This window comes from Haliotis cracherodii, unplaced genomic scaffold, assembly GCF_022045235.1.
Source record: "Haliotis cracherodii isolate W230 unplaced genomic scaffold, xgHalCrac1.p SCAF_17, whole genome shotgun sequence".
NCBI lineage: Eukaryota > Metazoa > Mollusca > Gastropoda > Lepetellida > Haliotidae > Haliotis > Haliotis cracherodii.
The window spans coordinates 7,429,547-7,448,066 of NW_027266272.1; the positions used below are offsets into that span (position 1 = coordinate 7,429,547).

The 18,520-nt window shown below is 37.6% G+C and overlaps 1 protein-coding gene across 1 annotated transcript in view; it reads left to right on the forward strand.

Moving 5' to 3' along the window:
• Nucleotides 1–17,519, forward strand: part of LOC139465143 (sodium-dependent dopamine transporter-like) — a 50,564-nt gene extending 33,045 nt beyond the window's left edge. Inside the window, exons 2-13 of the mRNA XM_071246833.1 lie at nucleotides 5,389–5,505; nucleotides 7,594–7,725; nucleotides 9,831–10,042; nucleotides 10,283–10,417; nucleotides 10,658–10,761; nucleotides 13,954–14,078; nucleotides 14,994–15,106; nucleotides 15,487–15,615; nucleotides 16,094–16,193; nucleotides 16,721–16,821; nucleotides 17,033–17,203; nucleotides 17,424–17,519. Of these exons, the coding sequence (XP_071102934.1) occupies nucleotides 5,389–5,505; nucleotides 7,594–7,725; nucleotides 9,831–10,042; nucleotides 10,283–10,417; nucleotides 10,658–10,761; nucleotides 13,954–14,078; nucleotides 14,994–15,106; nucleotides 15,487–15,615; nucleotides 16,094–16,193; nucleotides 16,721–16,821; nucleotides 17,033–17,203; nucleotides 17,424–17,519 (1,535 nt within the window). The remainder of the gene's footprint in view (nucleotides 1–5,388; nucleotides 5,506–7,593; nucleotides 7,726–9,830; nucleotides 10,043–10,282; nucleotides 10,418–10,657; nucleotides 10,762–13,953; nucleotides 14,079–14,993; nucleotides 15,107–15,486; nucleotides 15,616–16,093; nucleotides 16,194–16,720; nucleotides 16,822–17,032; nucleotides 17,204–17,423) is intronic.
• Nucleotides 17,520–18,520: the final 1,001 nt, after the last annotated feature.

Sequence of the window (18,520 nt, forward strand, 5' to 3'; positions counted from 1 at the left end):
TTTATTTATCTGGTACAAAATGATATTATTTTCAAGCTTCAAGCTTCATGCTTGCAATACAAGGCGACTATGCTTGTCATAAGAGGCAATTAACGGGATCGAGTGGTCATGCTCGCTGACTTTGTTGATGAATGTCTTCGTATCCCAATTGCTTGGATTGGTGATCATAATATAAATCACTGGATTGACTGGTACAGACTTGACTATACACAGACCGACGGATAGCTTGAATATTGTTGAGTGCGGCGTTAAACAACAAACAAACAAGCAAAGATTATCAATAGCACCTGTACGTTTCATTCATACTTGTCGTAAGACTGTCGTTGTCGACTAACGGGATCGGATGTTCAGGCTCGCCGGCATGGTTGATATATGTCATCGTATTCCAGTTGCATAGGTTGATGCTGATGATATTAAGCACTTGATTGACTTGTCCAAATTCGATTGTTTACCGTGATACAGCAGGAATATTGGTGAATGCGGCGATAAATAACAAACCAACAACAATTTAAGCTCACGATCTTTTCGGGGAGTATGTTTGAGGAAAGTTTAGCGGAAAGCATGATTTTTTGTATAATGTCCAGCATGCACGCAAGCTCTTTGGGTGTGTCTTGAAATGAACCAATGTGTTCTTCAATATAGCAAGGCATCCGTTGGCGTCTTCACTAAGCTGTCTCAGCATTGATATTATTAAAGTGTCCAAGCGAACAATTCTTAGCTAAGTCTATTCTCGAAGCTGCCCTTTGCGCTAAGAAACTTAGGACGGGTAAGATTGCGGACAATTGTTTAAGAAACGTTTCGGCAGTATGTGCTAATTGCTTTATTTCTGACGATAAAACCAAGTAGTTTTCCACTACTACTTTCAAATATAGAATGTACATGCATTTCGATTTTATATATATATATATATATATATGTTAAAATGTCTGGCATGTTATGAATTGTTTAGTTTTAGTTTCATTTAAACCCTGAAATAAATGACATTTGTTTTCGAAATAATGGGAGGTTCATCATAAACGGCCTGAATAGGACACTACGCTGATACAAAGGGGGGAGTGTGCGTTTGTTTCAGTATGCAAGGGAGGTAATCGAATAGTAGTCATAGTGTAAATTCTTAAACAGGGAATGAACTGAAACCAATATTGTTTAAAACACACCTGACTTGATTTGAGAAAACTATTTTTTGGTAAAGTACAAGGACTTGTTATATAGGGATTTCTAAAAACTTGACGGGTGAAAAAGTAGACACATCCTTATACCGCAAGTTCAGCCTTGCTTGACAACGGTATAGGGATCTATACCGAAACGTCGACATTACAGTAAAATAAAGAAGTTGTTATCCATAAATTGTGTCTACTTTGAATAAGGACTTGCTTTGCCACCGTGCTCATGCCTCGCACCATGAGAGACTATGCATGTGCATGTCTATGAAAAAGCTTTATCTGTGCACAAACAGGTAATGAATAACTCAACCACGTGAAATAAATGAAGCCACTATGTCCTCAGGTTTCAAACGAGTGTGAACGAGTCTTATGTGATGATATATTTTGAAACTCAAACATTTACATGTACCATTTTGGTGAAACAAACGAGCACAGGCATGGTGCTGACAGACCTAGAATCCTAATTGTGGCGAACCTGGATTCGAACACACTATCGTAACTTTCTGGCGTCCCCCGGGAACGCAACACTGCACAGCGTGTCCCCATGATATCTGAAAAGCAACACTGTATTTCAGAATTAACTAGGTTTACAAATCAGTTCAACATAACTGCAAAGCAATTACACAATGGAGCGGTAGTACAATATTCAATGGCAGTATAAAGTGTGAGAGCAGTGGCAATGACAATGACAAGAATAATAACACCACACGATGACTGGTCTTGATGTAATGTGAGATGAAACTTGGACGTTCGCGCTCTACTTATATGGTTTAACCAGTCCAGTGTTACTGGAACATCACAGAATATTTGTTTCTTTAACCCTTGACATCCATCCATGCTATTCCGGAAGTTTACAGATAATTCGAGCATCAAAATATAAATAACTTCCCCACCACTGCTCCCATTAAACAGTACTTCATCCCTGACACATTATCATTGTCTAAATACAATGCTGTGAACTTCTAATGAATCTCAGCTGAACCAATGGAATACAGTTACAATCATTGTTTAACAATATATTACACTGCCATATAACACCTGCCCCTCTATACATAAATCACCATATGAAATGTTCCAGACATCAGTTGTTCGCGAGACGGAGACGGGCTAGCAACTTCTGCTCTTCAAGTAACAGGAGTAAAGATCAAGGACACAGTTGGTCCTCTGCTTATTCTACGACTAACCTACCTTAGATGTAAATAAAAGGAAATTGAGATATCAGAAAAGGAAATAATGCAAATTTCATTGAAGATGATAGTCACGATATTCTAATTTTACCACAATACAAAGGTCAACGTGTGAGTCTCATTCTGAAGTTTATTGTAAAATACCTAGTATGTATAAATGAGTTCAAGGTTATGGGGTTAAATGGGGTTTGACAGTGTGTGTGTGTGTGTGTGTGTGTGTGTGTGTGTGTGTGTGTGTGTGTGTGTGTGTGTGGTTGCTTGTACTAGTCCTAACTAATGCCGATTTTAGAGTGCTAGCCAACTGAGATACCATGCCGCAGTTTAACATGAATACCCCCACAGACATAGCATACTAACTCTGAGCCAAAAAGTCTTTGTTTTAGCCACATAATGCCGAGCCCCAGGCAGGGTAACAACAAGTACAATCTGTTGACGTATTGTGCTATGACCTGAACAGACGCTCTTCCACTGGACGACAGTCGTAAATCAATTCAAAGGTTAATATCGTACGTTCATGTTAATAAAAGCACGTATGTATGTGCTTAACCTCCCATACACATACACATCCTATTCGTGTATGAAATGGTTCATAATGGTCTAAAATACAGAAAACAATGTTTGAATACCATATTTTACAATATGACGCAGTCGATACTGCTTTCGGTATTTTGAAATAGTACACGAACAGTTATTCTGACCTAGATATACATGTCTGTCATCACAAATTGTTGCGCCTCAGGTTATGCACAACCAAGTCAGTTATTATTGACTTACAAATTGAAAGTATACGGAATTTAACAGCTATATCACAGAGACTTGTAAATAATGGAGAGTAGGCCAGACAAATCCAGTTTCATCGAATGAACACCGAATTTATCTGTCAAAGAATGACGACACATAGGCTGAAACCACCTAAGCACGTACAACAAGTAGACAACCGGCAAGTATCTCCACCCTGGAATGTCTACACTAAATTGTTTCTACTGTTAGTTTGCACAGCAAGTTTAGAGTCTTTGGTCAATAGGAGGCGACAAAATAACATATCCGGAACGAAATTGCCTGCCACAAATATTACATTGCCGCAAGGTGTTTTTTTCTTTAAAATATAATCAGACTCATAGTTTCAAATAAAAACAAAATATCAAATGATCGGTCCCTAATAACATTTTAAATACCAAATGTTCCATGATGGATAAATGGACTATTATTTTTATTTCCTTTATAAACAAACTGAAAAAGTAACCGTGCGTAATATAAAATTCAATAAATAAATTTATTCTGAAATTTAATAATGCATCTTTCAATACTTTTTTATGAAGACATCACTTCGACTAAAGGTCGTGATCCACAACTTTTTATGACACAAGCTTGTCCATACAGCGATATTGCCAGGTGAAAATATGTTTGTTTTTTAGTAAGTTAAAATTTAAAGTTCCAACCATATAGCAACGAGACCAAGTATATACATGTATATTTACAATTTAGTTATTTATGTAAAGTTATATTTAACAACAAGTTATGAACATAACAATGTCTTCAATACAGTTTAAAACACGGACTATAGGCCACCAGTAACGAAAACTAGACCACCTCGCTGGGGATAATGGGGATTTACAGTACCTCTGCTTCCTGCATGATACCCCAGCAGGATCAGCCACATGGTGACTATCAAAGGTAATACATGATAAATACACTGACTATAAAATACCTGTGAAAAAGGACAGGAAAATAAGCAGACCATCACAGTTCCATACTTAACACTCTCATTCAACCATCAAAAGATATTACAATACACACATATACAACTCAAGGAGGGTCGACTGGTCTCATCCCTACTTGTAATTCGAAACAACTTATTCATTCAAGTGCCTTCAAACATTTAGCTTTAACATTTTCAATATGTGACAAAAAGCCAGCTGTCTGGCTGCCCTACATGACCAGTTGTTGTAGTTATTCCAACTGACAAGGCCTCAAATAACATAGCCATTTCATGTAAGCATAACTCCATTAAGTGTTTGACGAAAGTACGTGGCATAAATGACATATCAAATAATACTTAAAATGAGGCCAGTATGATAACTGATGAAGAAATCTGACAAAACTATACATCAGTTCTAAGAACGTTGACTTGACTCTAACACCCGAAGATATGTTCACTCCTCTTTGGTACTGGATTTTAAATGTAAAAAAAATCCTTTTCTCAAAGACAAACCATAATCCTTAATGCAATCAAAGAAGGACTTTCTTTATATTCTCAGTACTTGAGACAAGATGAACCTTGATCCATGGGGATTTTGTTACAAAAGGCGTAGACCACGGATACAGTTACGTACCTGTATTCTGAGGTTCGGGACAATTTGTCAAAGATTTAAGCAATGCCATCTGAGTTTACTTAGATACAATATGTGAAAAGCTGGACTTTCTCACTCTTTACAGCTATGTAACATTTTGGGTAAGACATTTAGACAAGAAGTAGGCATCCCCTGGGGCACCTACTGTGTTCCCTTTCTTGTGTTTCGTTATGCATATGAAACGGAATTTCTGCTCGAAAGTCAAAAAGAGGTTTAACTTTAGCTTCAGGTATATCGATGACCTGATGTCGTTCAATGACCATCGAATAGTCAATTCCCTTCGACTGATTAACCAACCTGATTTAGACCGCCTCATCTGTACTTTCAGTATGCAAGGGAGGTTGGTCGGTTGGGTTGTTTAACGGCGTAACAGCAATATTCCAGCTATATTACGGCGGTCTGTTAGTAATCGAGTCTGGACCAGATAATCCAGTGATCGACATCATGAGCATTGATCCACGCAATTAGGCTACTGTAACATGCATACACCAAGTCAGTGAGTCTGACCAACCGATCCCGTTAGTGGCCTCTTACTTCAAGCATAATCACCTTTTACGGCAAGCATGGGTTGCTGAAGACCTATTCTACCCCGGATCTTCACGGACATGGATGCAACTGGCTTTTTATTTAGAAAAGCCGTTACGTTGTGACCAGTCATTGATTCATGATGTTTTTATCTCGTTCCAGCTATGGTACCTGAACGTTGGCGTCACCACTTGGACTACCTCATCACCCTCCTCGGTGGCAGCATTGGTTCTGGTTCACTCATCAAGTTCCCGTATTTATGTATGCGAAACGGCGGAGGTAAGTGACGTTTGAACATAAAACGTTATTTATAAGAATGGAGTTATCAATTGTTGTGTTCAGTGGTCATTTTGAAGATGATATTATAACAAAACATGACCTGTACGATGGTTGGTCTAAGAACGTCATCTAATTAGCTTGTGTTAACCTCCGTTTGAAATCAACGTCACACTGTTAGAACAGTTGTTTTGTCAATTCAAAAACATCAAGCAACTCCTGCCATATGTCACATTTAAGGTGTAACAACATGACATGGTGTTTTTCAAAATAGTAAGACCTGAAAATCTTTTTGCATGTGATTGACGAACTTCTGAAGTCGAAGCAACTCCTTCTCGAAATATGTTGGCCGGAGGACCTTTTCTTGATGCTGAATTGGTGTATTTACATATGTATTTCTCACAGAGTAAAAGGCGACTATGGTGTCGTAAGAGGCGACTAACGGAATCAGGTGCTCAGGCTGGTTGATGCATACCATCGTATCCCAATTGCGTGGATCGATGCTCATGATGTCAGTCACTGGATTGTCTGGTCCAGAATCGATTATTCACAGACCGCCGTCATATAGCTGGAATATTGTTGAGTGTGGCGTTAAACAACAAACCAAACCAAACCAAAACCAAACCTTTAAGAATATTTGTTCATCTGAGGTTTTGCTCTGGCAAATTACCTTTACTATTAGCTAAATATTGTGACAATACTAAGTTTCTGTCGAATTTTATTCCAAAAAAATGATAGATCAGTGGTAAACGTCTGAGACCTGCATCACTTCGGGCTTTCCTCCCACATTAAGGTGACACGCCGTGATATAACTGGAATACTGTTAAAAAGCGGCGATAAACCCAACTCACTCACTCACTTATTCACTCCCTCACTCATGCATTCTGCGTGAAATTGGGACTAGTTATCTCAGAAACTACTGAAGTTACAACATGAATGTGTGCATGCGTCGCTGTAAGATACTTGTCAAGTTCGAAAATGTGTCCTGTAAATTAGAGTTCTGGGGCTCTCACACTTTGCCGAGTTGCGTCACGAGTACGGAGCACGCAGCGAGGTCGCACTAAACTCTGGGTAACTCGGGTTACCTCGTACTGATCGTTTTGGAACTCAAAACAGTCAGGCCGCCAGCCAACTCCCAGTTAACTCTAGTCACATCACACATCATAATACCCGATGACATGATTTGTGGAATTTTGTTGCAAGATGCTTCGCCGATGTGACGTCAACCTAGCAACAAAGTTGCTGGGTCATCGACTGTGTATAAGCTCGTCTCAGTGATCTATCATCTCCACACGCAATCGCCACACCAGTCAGTGTCCTGTCAGGAGACAGATGGTAGGCCATCGGTGCCTTTGCAGCACAGCACCTATGTGGGTGAAGAGTTAGTCTCTCACGATCAAACGGTCCTTTTCAGGGCCACCCATCTCTCCCGAAAGAATGCTTTCATCCATTGCTTTGACTACCCTCAAACCAAAACAAAGAACCCATCTCCTCCTCCTTCCGCCTCCCGCCTTCACCTCTTCCCGCCGTCGCCATCTTGGATGGGGAGATTGCCCCTCGGAAACGGACGTGCCGCCCTCTTGGAGGTGCGCAAGCCTCACGGAAACGGAAATGCCGCCATCTTGGATGCGCGCGCCACCGGAAACGGATGTACCGCTCCTCTTCGCGCATGCGCAGTCACGTTACTGGTCCTAGGACGGGGCCCTCAACTTCTGTGGGGGATAGTGAATTACGCTGTTTTCTTGTTATCATTGTACTTTTTGATATCACCACTGCTATCATATTTTCTATTTGATTCTGACATTGAATATTGTACCACCACTTTACTGCATACTGCCAGTATGATTGCTGTGCAGTAATTTTATATTAATTTGTAAACCTAGATAATTGTGTTAAAGAAATGTTGATTGTATATCATGTGATGGTTGTTTTTGCACAGATTTCTGGGTTAACTAATTGTTTCAATATGGGAATCGAAAAGTAACAACGACATTCTGACATTAGAGTTCCGTTTCTTGCAAAGATGGTTTTGTTATAAGTGTGAAGCATGAGGTATGTCTAAAATGAGAGCTACAAATTGTTTCCTCGCAGGAGCGTTCCTGATACCTTACATTTTATTCACCTTCATCGGCGCTGTTCCCTGTGTGTTCCTGGAGATGGTGATTGGCCAGCTCTCTCAAACTGGACCTATCAACGTCTGGAACTTATGTCCACCATTTAAAGGTATTGTATAGTATTGAAATGGCTGCAGGAATATACAAACGTGTTACGGACCTTCTTGTTGGTAAATAATAAAACATTTCAAGAGTTACGTCCTGGGGGTATTACTATATAATATAAGATAAGATCTATGCGATAAATCGTAACGAACAACGAAGAACGTTGTTAATTTCACAATAAAATATTGTTCTAACATGAAATAATTTCTGGAGATTCGAACATGCGCTCGCAACTTAGTGACTCCGTAAATTGGACGGCGTACTTTTTTAGAGGGAAACGACGAGTGGAGTTGTTATCGTACAATAAAACACAGCTGGGAAAATAAACCATGAGCGGTGGCGTTTATTTCTTAATACTGTGAACAACACTATGGATGGACTACATGCTAGAGACCCGTGAAGATCCGGGTCGAATATGTCTTCAGCAACCTAGCTTGCCGTAAAAGGTGGATCGATGCTCATGATATCGATCACTGGATTGTCTGGTCCAGACTCGATTTCATTCCAAACTGCCGTCATATAGCTGGAATATTGCGCCCTTGAACACCAAATAAACACCCAACTGGCAAACTACATGGTAGACACTCTCGCCTCAACACTCATGGATAAATTATCATGAGTGCATTTGCAATGCTTCGCTGTACATGCGAAAATGTACAAAACTTACTTAAAATATATAATGAGCAACAGACAATTTAAACGTTGCAGGAGTTTTAAGATACATGAGAGAGGCATACAAATAAGAATACAAGCTAACCATGAAATTCATCACACGCCATGAAATTTTTAACGCTATACCTATTGTTAAGTGTGAACTCTATACAGGAAGTATTTGCAGAATAATAGACACGCTTCCCATTTGTTATCACGTTCATGCCCATATTTTCTTATCCAACCCCGTCCTTTTCGCAAGAGAAAGAGGAACATGATGAAGTGTGGTTTGTCTGTTTCATTTGTTTCAAATTTAAGTATATGCATAAAGATTCAGAGTGACAACAAACTCTCCACAAGAGAATAGGGAATATTTCTACTTTCCAATAGTCAACTTTCCCTTTAAGTACAGTATTCCAGTAGCTCCAGCCTTTGATGTCTACATTTCATATATTGTAGGTACAATTTAGCCTGCTCTTTCCACGGAATTGCAAAGAGCGTCATACGACTTGCTCAAAAGTTGTTTGATCATGGTTTCACTCAAGGCCTCAGCAAAGCTTTAAAGTGTTTTGGTAAACAAGTGGAGGACATTTCCAAATCTGATTCATAGGTGACCAAAATTATGTCCGTTGCAGTTCCCCATTTTGACTGTTTTTTTCAGATGGACAATTGACTTGCCTTTGCGTGTGTTTGTGACGGGTGAAACTGAAGGGGTGGGATACGCTGCTATCGTCACTATTTGATAGTGATACATAAAAGCATGCGTATGATATAGTCGTAATCGTACAATGGACTCTGCCCCAGAAGAGATTTGTTATGACAATGAAAAGGATGTTGTTGCATTAATTTCCACGACACAGATGAGAGTATAGTCTGGTTCGTACTTTGTGCAGTCCTAATAGTTATCATTTGGCCTTGTGTTGGACCATGGCAGTGATGCAAGAAACCACACGAATAAAGCAGGTCATTAATCGTCTATTTTCATAATTCTGTGTGCAGTGTTGAACAACATACAAACCACACTTCTTAATCAACATATTGCATCTACTTAAATCTCGAACATGACATATATATAATGAAACATGTCTACAGCTGATGATACATTTATGAATATGCATATGAATGATGTATACACATTTGTATCTATGAGTTTCCATTGTTGATTAAGTTTTTTAACATACGTATGAATGGATTCATTCAACCATTCACCCAAAGAAGTACCAGGCAGGTCGCATTTCGCGTATCAACCAATCAAATTTCATGCCAGTATTATGACATGAAGATTTCATAACAGTTTGTTATATCAACGATTTGCATTGTATCTTATGGGTAATAACAAAGAAGATCAACCGATTTATCGAGCTAATGGTGTGTATTCCTTAGGCTTCAGATATAACTGATACTCTGTTCAAAGCGATGTAAAATCAAACTCATCTGTCTCAATCTCTCATTTAACAGGCATTGGTTTTGGGATTGCTTTGGTGATGTGGCTGTATGTCACCTACTACATGGCCATATTCGCCTGGTTTATGTATTACTTCCAGGCGTTACAGATGACTGATGGCCTGGAACATCTTGGTGGTATCCGCTGGCCCCTAGTTGGGTTAATGGGAGTTACCTGTGTGATCATGTTCTTATTCATCTTTCAAGGGATCAGAGTGTCAGGAAAGGCAAGTAACCAGTATCGGTGCAGTTATCGCAGGAAGTCCTAGCACATGGTCTTCACTTCGTTAGGCCCACTTTATTCGGACTCCTGTGAAAGGGATACCCTCAAATTATATAATTCTAACTAAACTTTGCTCTGAAACCAGACTGACTTAGACCTTATGTTTACAATTGGCATTGATTATTATTATGTGAACATAATAATGAAGCATTATACATGGTTGGACAATCCTCATTTTGTACAGGTCGTGTACGTCACAGTGGGCGTTCCCATCCTCCTCCTTTTGGTCTTCCTCATCCAGGGATGTCTGCTTCCGGGTTCTGCAGATGGAATTTACTTCTATGTATATCCTAAATTTGAGAAACTTTTGGAACCAGGAGTAAGTGTATGAGCTGATATGTCACCACAAACGCAGATCCTTGTTCATGACGAATATGAAGCAATGCAAATTGAACTCATTTACTTTCAATTTTTTTTTTTATTTAATGTTTCCATAAAATGACTAGCTTGTTTTGTGCGATAGAACTTTTGCAAAGTTGTAATCATGTTTTATGGAGTGGTATAAATGACTGAAACTGAGACTGACTCACATGCCCTGCAACTTGCTTTTTTTGTGTAGATGTGGATAGAGGCATGTAGTCTGGCACTGTACTCTTTAAACATAGCCATGGGAAACATCATTACTATGGCTGGACACAACAAAATTACCAACAACTGTTTTAGGTATGTAAATACACAACAAAGTTACAAACGACTGCTTTCAGTATGTAAATACACAACAAAGTTACAAACGATTGTTTTAGGTATGTAAATACACAACAAAGTTACAAACGATTGTTTTAGGTATGTAAATACACAACAAAGTTACAAACGACTGTTTTAGGTATGTAAATACACAACAAAGTTACTAACGACTGTTTTCAGTATGTAAATACACAACAAAGTTACAAACGACTGTTTTAGGTATGTAAATACACAACAAAGTTACTAACGACTGTTTTAGGTATGTAAATATACAGCAAAGTTACTAACGACTGTTTTCAGTATGTAAATACACAGCAAAATTACAAACAGCTATTTTAGGTATGTAAATACACAACAAAGTTACAAACGACTGTTTTAGGTATGTAAATACACAACAAAGTTACTAACGACTGTTTTCAGTATGTAAATACACAGCAAAATTACAAACAGCTATTTTAGGTATGTAAATACACAACAAAGTTACAAACGACTGTTTTCAGTATGTAAATACACAGCAAAATTACAAACAGCTATTTTAGGTATGTAAATACACAACAAAGTTACTAACGACTGTTTTCAGTATGTAAATACACAGCAAAATTACAAACAGCTATTTTAGGTATGTAAATACACAACAAAGTTACAAACGACTGTTTTAGGTATGTAAATACACAACAAAGTTACTAACGACTGTTTTCAGTATGTAAATACACAGCAAAATTACAAACAGCTATTTTAGGTATGTAAATACACAACAAAGTTACAAACGACTGTTTTAGGTATGTAAATACACAACAAAGTTACAAACGACTGTTTTCAGTATGTAAATACACAACAAAGTTACAAACGACTGTTTTAGGTATGTAAATACACAACAAAGTTACTAACGACTGTTTTCAGTATGTAAATACACAGCAAAATTACAAACAGCTATTTTAGGTATGTAAATACACAACAAAGTTACAAACGACTGTTTTAGGTATGTAAATACACAACAAAGTTACTAACGACTGTTTTCAGTATGTAAATACACAGCAAAATTACAAACAGCTATTTTAGGTATGTAAATACACAACAAAGTTACAAACGACTGTTTTCAGTATGTAAATACACAGCAAAATTACAAACGACTGTTTTAGGTATGTAAATACACAACAAAGTTACAAACGACTGTTTTCAGTATGTAAATACACAGCAAAATTACAAACAGCTATTTTAGGTATGTAAATACACAACAAAGTTACAAACGACTGTTTTAGGCATGTAAATACACAGCAAAATTACAAACAGCTATTTTAGGTATGTAAATACACAACAAAGTTACAAACGACTGTTTTCAGTATGTAAATACACAACAAAGTTACAAACGACTGTTTTCAGTATGTAAATACACAGCAAAATTACAAACGACTGTTTTAGGTATGTAAATACACAACAAAGTTACAAACGACTGTTTTAGGTATGTAAATACACAACAAAGTTACAAACGACTGTTTTAGGTATGTAAATACACAACAAAGTTACAAACGACTGTTTTCAGTATGTAAATACACAGCAAAATTACAAACAGCTATTTTAGGTATGTAAATACACAACAAAGTTACAAACGACTGTTTTAGGCATGTAAATACACAGCAAAATTACAAACAGCTATTTTAGGTATGTAAATACACAACAAAGTTACAAACGACTGTTTTCAGTATGTAAATACACAGCAAAATTACAAACGACTGTTTTCAGTATGTAAATACACAACAAAGTTACTAACGACTGTTTTCAGTATGTAAATACACAGCAAAGTTACAAACGACTGTTTTAGGTATGTAAATACACAACAAAGTTACAAACGACTGTTTTCAGTATGTAAATACACAGCAAAATTACAAACAGCTATTTTAGGTATGTAAATACACAACAAAGTTACAAACGACTGTTTTAGGCATGTACAATGTAAATACACAGCAAAATTACAAACGACAAGTTACAAACGACTGTTTTAGGCATGTACAATGTAAATACACAGCAAAATTACAAACAGCTATTTTAGGTATGTAAATACACAACAAAGTTACTAACGACTGTTTTCAGTATGTAAATACACAACAAAGTTACAAACGACTGTTTTAGGTATGTAAATACACAACAAAGTTACAAACGACTATTTTCAGTATGTAAATACACACCAAAATTACAAACAGCTATTTTAGGTATGTAAATACACAACAAAGTTACAAACGACTGTTTTAGGCATGTACAATGTAAATACACAGCAAAATTACAAACGACAAGTTACAAACGACTGTTTTAGGCATGTACACTGTAAATACACAACAAAGTTACAAACGACTGTTTTCAGTATGTAAATACACAGTAAAGTTACAAACAACTGTTTTAGGCATGTACAATGTAAATGCGGTACACAGTTACAAACAGCTATTTTAGGTATCTAGGTACTAAACATGGTTAATAAAAGCCTTTTTAATACTAATTTCTGTCATGCCATCGTGCGGGGTTTGCTTGACACTCAAAGTGATTGGCTTTATTCTTATTCATCTATATAGCTTAAGAGATGATAGATCTCTATGAGGATCTGATGACCTCAGCAGCCCTAGTATTAGTTTGATGGCACTTAAACCCGTGAAAATCCGTGTTAGGATAGGTTTTCAGCAACCTTTGCTTGTCATAAGAGGCGAGTATGCTTGTCGTAAAAAGCGACTAACGGGATTGGGTGGTCAGGCTTGCTGATTTGGTTGATGCATATCATCGTATCCCAATTGCGTGGATCAATGCTCATGATGTTAGTCACGGGATTGTCTTGTCCAGACTCTATTATTTACAATTCGTTGTCATACAGCTGGAATATTTCTGAGTGAGGCGTTAAACAAACAAAGAAAACAATGTAATTATTTCTGTTTCAGGGATGTCCTGATTGTTAGCAATCAATGCAAATAAGAAATATATGCGAGCAATGCAACCGTTGGTAGTTAAAAAATGTGGCATTTCTATTATGCATTTCATTTTTTATTTATAATTTGCTTGTTGATGGAAACACTCGTCATAAAAATAAAATAACCCAACAAAAGCCCAAAACAGTGCAGGCACTGAAGTATTTATTATTGCATAGTCAATAGTTTAGTTATGCTACACCGAATGTAATGCTTTTTGTTTAAGGGATGTTCTGATTGTTAGCATCGCCGATATGCTTTGCCTCATCTTTGTTGGTTTTGCCTTCTTTGCTATTATTGGACATGTTGCTTACCTACGTGGGGTTCCAGTCGAAGCTTTCGAATCATCAGGTAATTTTAAATTCGTTAGATGTGTTTCGTCTCTGCACCTCCATATTTTAATGTTTTTTATCATCACCGACTTACAATACAATCATCCAACAATAACACATTTTTACAACACTTTCAATCCTCAAAACCCTATTGTCACTGGATCATATTGTGAAAGAGAAGTAGTGGACCCCAATTTTCGTTGGGTGAGGTGAGGTGAAATGGGGTTTAACGTCGCGTGCAAGACTATTGCAATGATAAAGCGACGTATATGCACGTGTGTGTGTGTTGCTGCTTGTGCTTGTCCGGACTGATGCCAGTCTGATGATTGATGGGGAGAGGGTTATTTCATTCACAGGATCATGTGTGTTTCTATTTCTAATCTCCAGACTCAATCACGCAGTAATTTGTTCTTGGCTTTTCACAACTAAAGCAAACACTAAACTTTCTTAAGATTAAAGAAGGGGTTTTGTCGTTACAATTTCGAGGTTTCAGTTTCTATGTGTCTTTTAGTCGAATTTCTAATTGATTTCTTTAACATCCCTAATCACCCATTGATGGAGGGAGATAAGAAGGAGGAAGGAAAACAGCACACCGCAGTTTTACTGATGTCATATGATAGGCATTTGACATAAACACCATTCAAAGTCACCTACAACAAACGACACGTAACATTTTACGAACGTTTCAAAGAGTGACCTTGCCATGCGATCCATCAAGCAAACTCGGAAGTGGACGAACACAGCGACTGTGCAAAGGCGGGCGGAGCCATTTGAAAATGAACGATGCAAGGGAGGAATTTTACAATACAGGAACAGATTGTTTCCCAGGGAGGAGTACATATATCGACATTCATTCTCGTGCTAATTCACGTGGTGTTATCATTTGTTTCTTGTTTTTGAGTACATTGTAACTTTTAGGATAAATGTATTTCAGGCTTCAACCTAGCCTTTATTGTCTACCCCGAAGTCATGGCGTATCTCCCTCTGCCACACGTATGGTCCGCAATGACCTTCCTTGCATTGATGACCCTTGAAGTGGACTCAATGGTAAATTATATTATAAGGTTGCTTATAGCTTACTGTCTTACACTGTGGTTGGGCGACAGCAGCAAATGTTTTGAACATATTTTGACCAAGATTGGAGTGGAAGATTAAAAATGGAAAACTCATGTTACTGAGTTTGGAAAAATTGAAAATTGAAAATGGTATAGTTCAGACAACCAACTAAGAAAAACGCTACATTCTATGGATAGCAAGCAATGCCGAGTTAGTCTAAAAAATGAAAGAGTCGTCATAAGCTGGTACTTATTTGGATGTAGTGAACTAGGGCATCTGTGATATAATAACAATCATTTCATTTAATTGAAAAGACCAAGAACGAATTTGAGACTGACCTTGTACACGTTTCCCATCCGTTCGCTTCACAGTTACCAGGGTTGGAGATAATGATTGCAGCCGTTGAAGACGTATTTCGTGGACTAGCTAAGCGACGATGGGTTGTCATTTGTGTAATCCTGTTGAGCAACTTCCTCTTTGCCCTTCCCTGCACCACACAGGTATAAAACAAGTGGATCCATTTGCACCAAAAGATCCATCGATCATTGGATATAAAAAATGTTAACAAAATGTTCTAATCTTATCTAGCTTTTCCAGTGGGGATTCCGATCTGGACTTGGACCCAAGGAACCTTTCCTTGTCCTAAGTTGAAAAGATCTAACAAGACATATACGCTTTGTTCTGTATTAATATGTATTATTTCTTCATAATCGGCTTAATTATTTGTACTTTTCAAGCATACTGAGACATGTTCGTTTGGGTTTTTGTATACCAAATAAGAACTCAGTCTGATCATGTTACTGGTGTATCAAAATAAGAATGTATCAACTCACATGTACTCTAGAATTGAGGTTCATAACTTATCGTGAAAAAAAGTATCAAAATGCATCGTGTCGTATCGTGGCTGCAGTACATACGATAGAATGTATTGTCTGCCCTATTTAGACGGCAATGTAAACAATAATGTTTGATTCTAAGGGTGGAATTTACATTGTGACTCTGGTGGACTGGTATACCTACTTCCCTGCTGTAGCAGTATTTGCCATGCTGGAATGCTTTGTTGTTAGTTGGTGTTATGGTAAGAACGTGTTTGGTTTTTTTCCACTGATCCACATAATGAGATAAATTTGCTAATATTGGCTTAATGCTAGCTAAACGTTGATCAACCACATGCCTCAAGAAAACATCTGTGAACCTTTTGAATTCAATATTGATCTAAAGGACTTGTATTATATCACTGAGGCAGTCTAGACTAGATAACGCAAATTAGGATGCAATTGGGGAACCTACATGACCTCAGAGTGACATCTGCTCTAGACGTACATATATGACCTCATTTATGGCCCTTTCCTAATAGGTAACCAGATAACTAATTACAAAATAGGATGATCAACTGATATATTCCGAATTCAGTTAAGAAGGGTTTGAACATCAGTATTTATTATCTCTTGCTTATTCATAAATGTTGGCAATGTATACTGTCTTGACCTTAATTCCATCTGTAAATTGCGACTTGAAGAATATATTGTATACCCCTTAAAGATGCCTAATATTTTATCAGCTTAGACCAAATGCTTATGTCATATTTGGTTGCTTGTGTTTTAGGTTTAGAGAGACTGAATCGAGATATCAGTGCCATGTGGGGAAAGAAGGTCCCCCGAGCCATGATGCTGTCCATCAAATATGTGTGCCCGCTTTTGTTATTGGTAAGGCTGTGAAAAATTGTTACCATCAAACAAATACTACTGAGGAATATATATTTTACATTAAATGAGTACCGTTTTGACTTCTAAAGATAATTGAATACAAAGACATTTTATGTCAATTTCTTTGAGGATGTTCTCTTTCAGCATAATAATGGTAGACCAAGGGCACTGAGCAAACTATCCACAGCACATTATATTCGCTTTTTAACAGGCCATCTTCTGCTACTCCATCTACTCCTACCGCCCCCCTAAGTATGGAGACTACATCTACCCTACCTGGGCAACAGGGGTCGGATGGCTGATATCGAGCATTTCCATAATACAACTGCCCATAGTTTTCATCTGGACCCTGTACCACACGCCTGGTTCTACGTTAAAGGAGGTATATAAAGACATTTATTTAAAGATAATATTCACTCACGAATAAGTCTCACTAATGGATGGATTTTATTAAATACTTAGTTGGAAACATCTAGAATTAATACCATAACCGAGGATTGTGTTTCATCCTTATTGTACCATGTACGTGCCTATGAATAAGAAATTTCTATTATATTCAAGTTTATGTATATATAATTTCATGATGAAATTCTTATATTCAGAAATTACGGACATCACTTCAACCTTCTGTTCAGTGGCGCCAACGAGCGACGTTTGACATGAACACTCTACAACCAATGCAATCTCTTGAAGGCTGACGAATATCGTTCTTGGGGGGATGTTTATAAGTAAATATATGAATGTACAGAATGTAAAATATGTGTTAGAAGATTTGTTGTTAACATTACCGATTTTAAAGACAAACTTTGCAAAACGTATCAATTATCATCTCCGTTTGCTTATGTCGCAATTGGTGTCAACGGTGCACAAAGATGATCTTATTTTATTTTGATTAGGGTCTGTCCTGAAGGCCACACAAAAGAAGACCTACAGTAATGTGTAGAATTTGCTTTGAAGTAAATACAGTTCAGATGATTGTTTATTATATCAATTCCGTCAGATATTAGAGTGAGTGAGTTAGGTTTAACGCCGCTTTTAACAGTATTCCAGTTATATCACGGCGTGTCAGCTTAATGTGGGAGGAAAGCCCGAAGTGATGCAGGTCTCAGACGTTTACCACCTCGGTGAAACCCACGAGCACGGGTATGGTGCTGACAAACCTAGAAACATAATCGGGGCGAACCAGGATTCGAACCCACAATCATAGGTTTCTGGCGTGCCCAAGGGACGCAACTCAGCACAGCGAATTGTGGCGCCTTAGACGACTGGGCCATAGATATTAGACATAGACATTTTCTCTTAGTAGATGGCAAGTTACCTTTTCCTGTTGCTCTTAACACTTATCTGTGTAAAATGTTTATTTTACACAATCTACAATACATCATTATCGCTGTTATTGCATTGTTAGGGGTCATGGATGTTTAAAGAATCTCCTTCATTGTTTGTTGTTGAGAAATAGTAGCGAGTTATGTGAGTGAGTGAGTGAGTGAGTTAATATTTAACGTCACATTGGCAATATTTCAGCCATATCGTGTCGAGAAGTTATACATGAATAATACATATCTGTACGCTTAATAACAACCTCTCATCGATGGACAGTACAATAACTAGAATATCACAGATTCAATATAACACTAGTTGAAAACATGTAAACAAGATAAAAACAGGCTGAAGGCAGATCCCGACACTGGGGATCAAG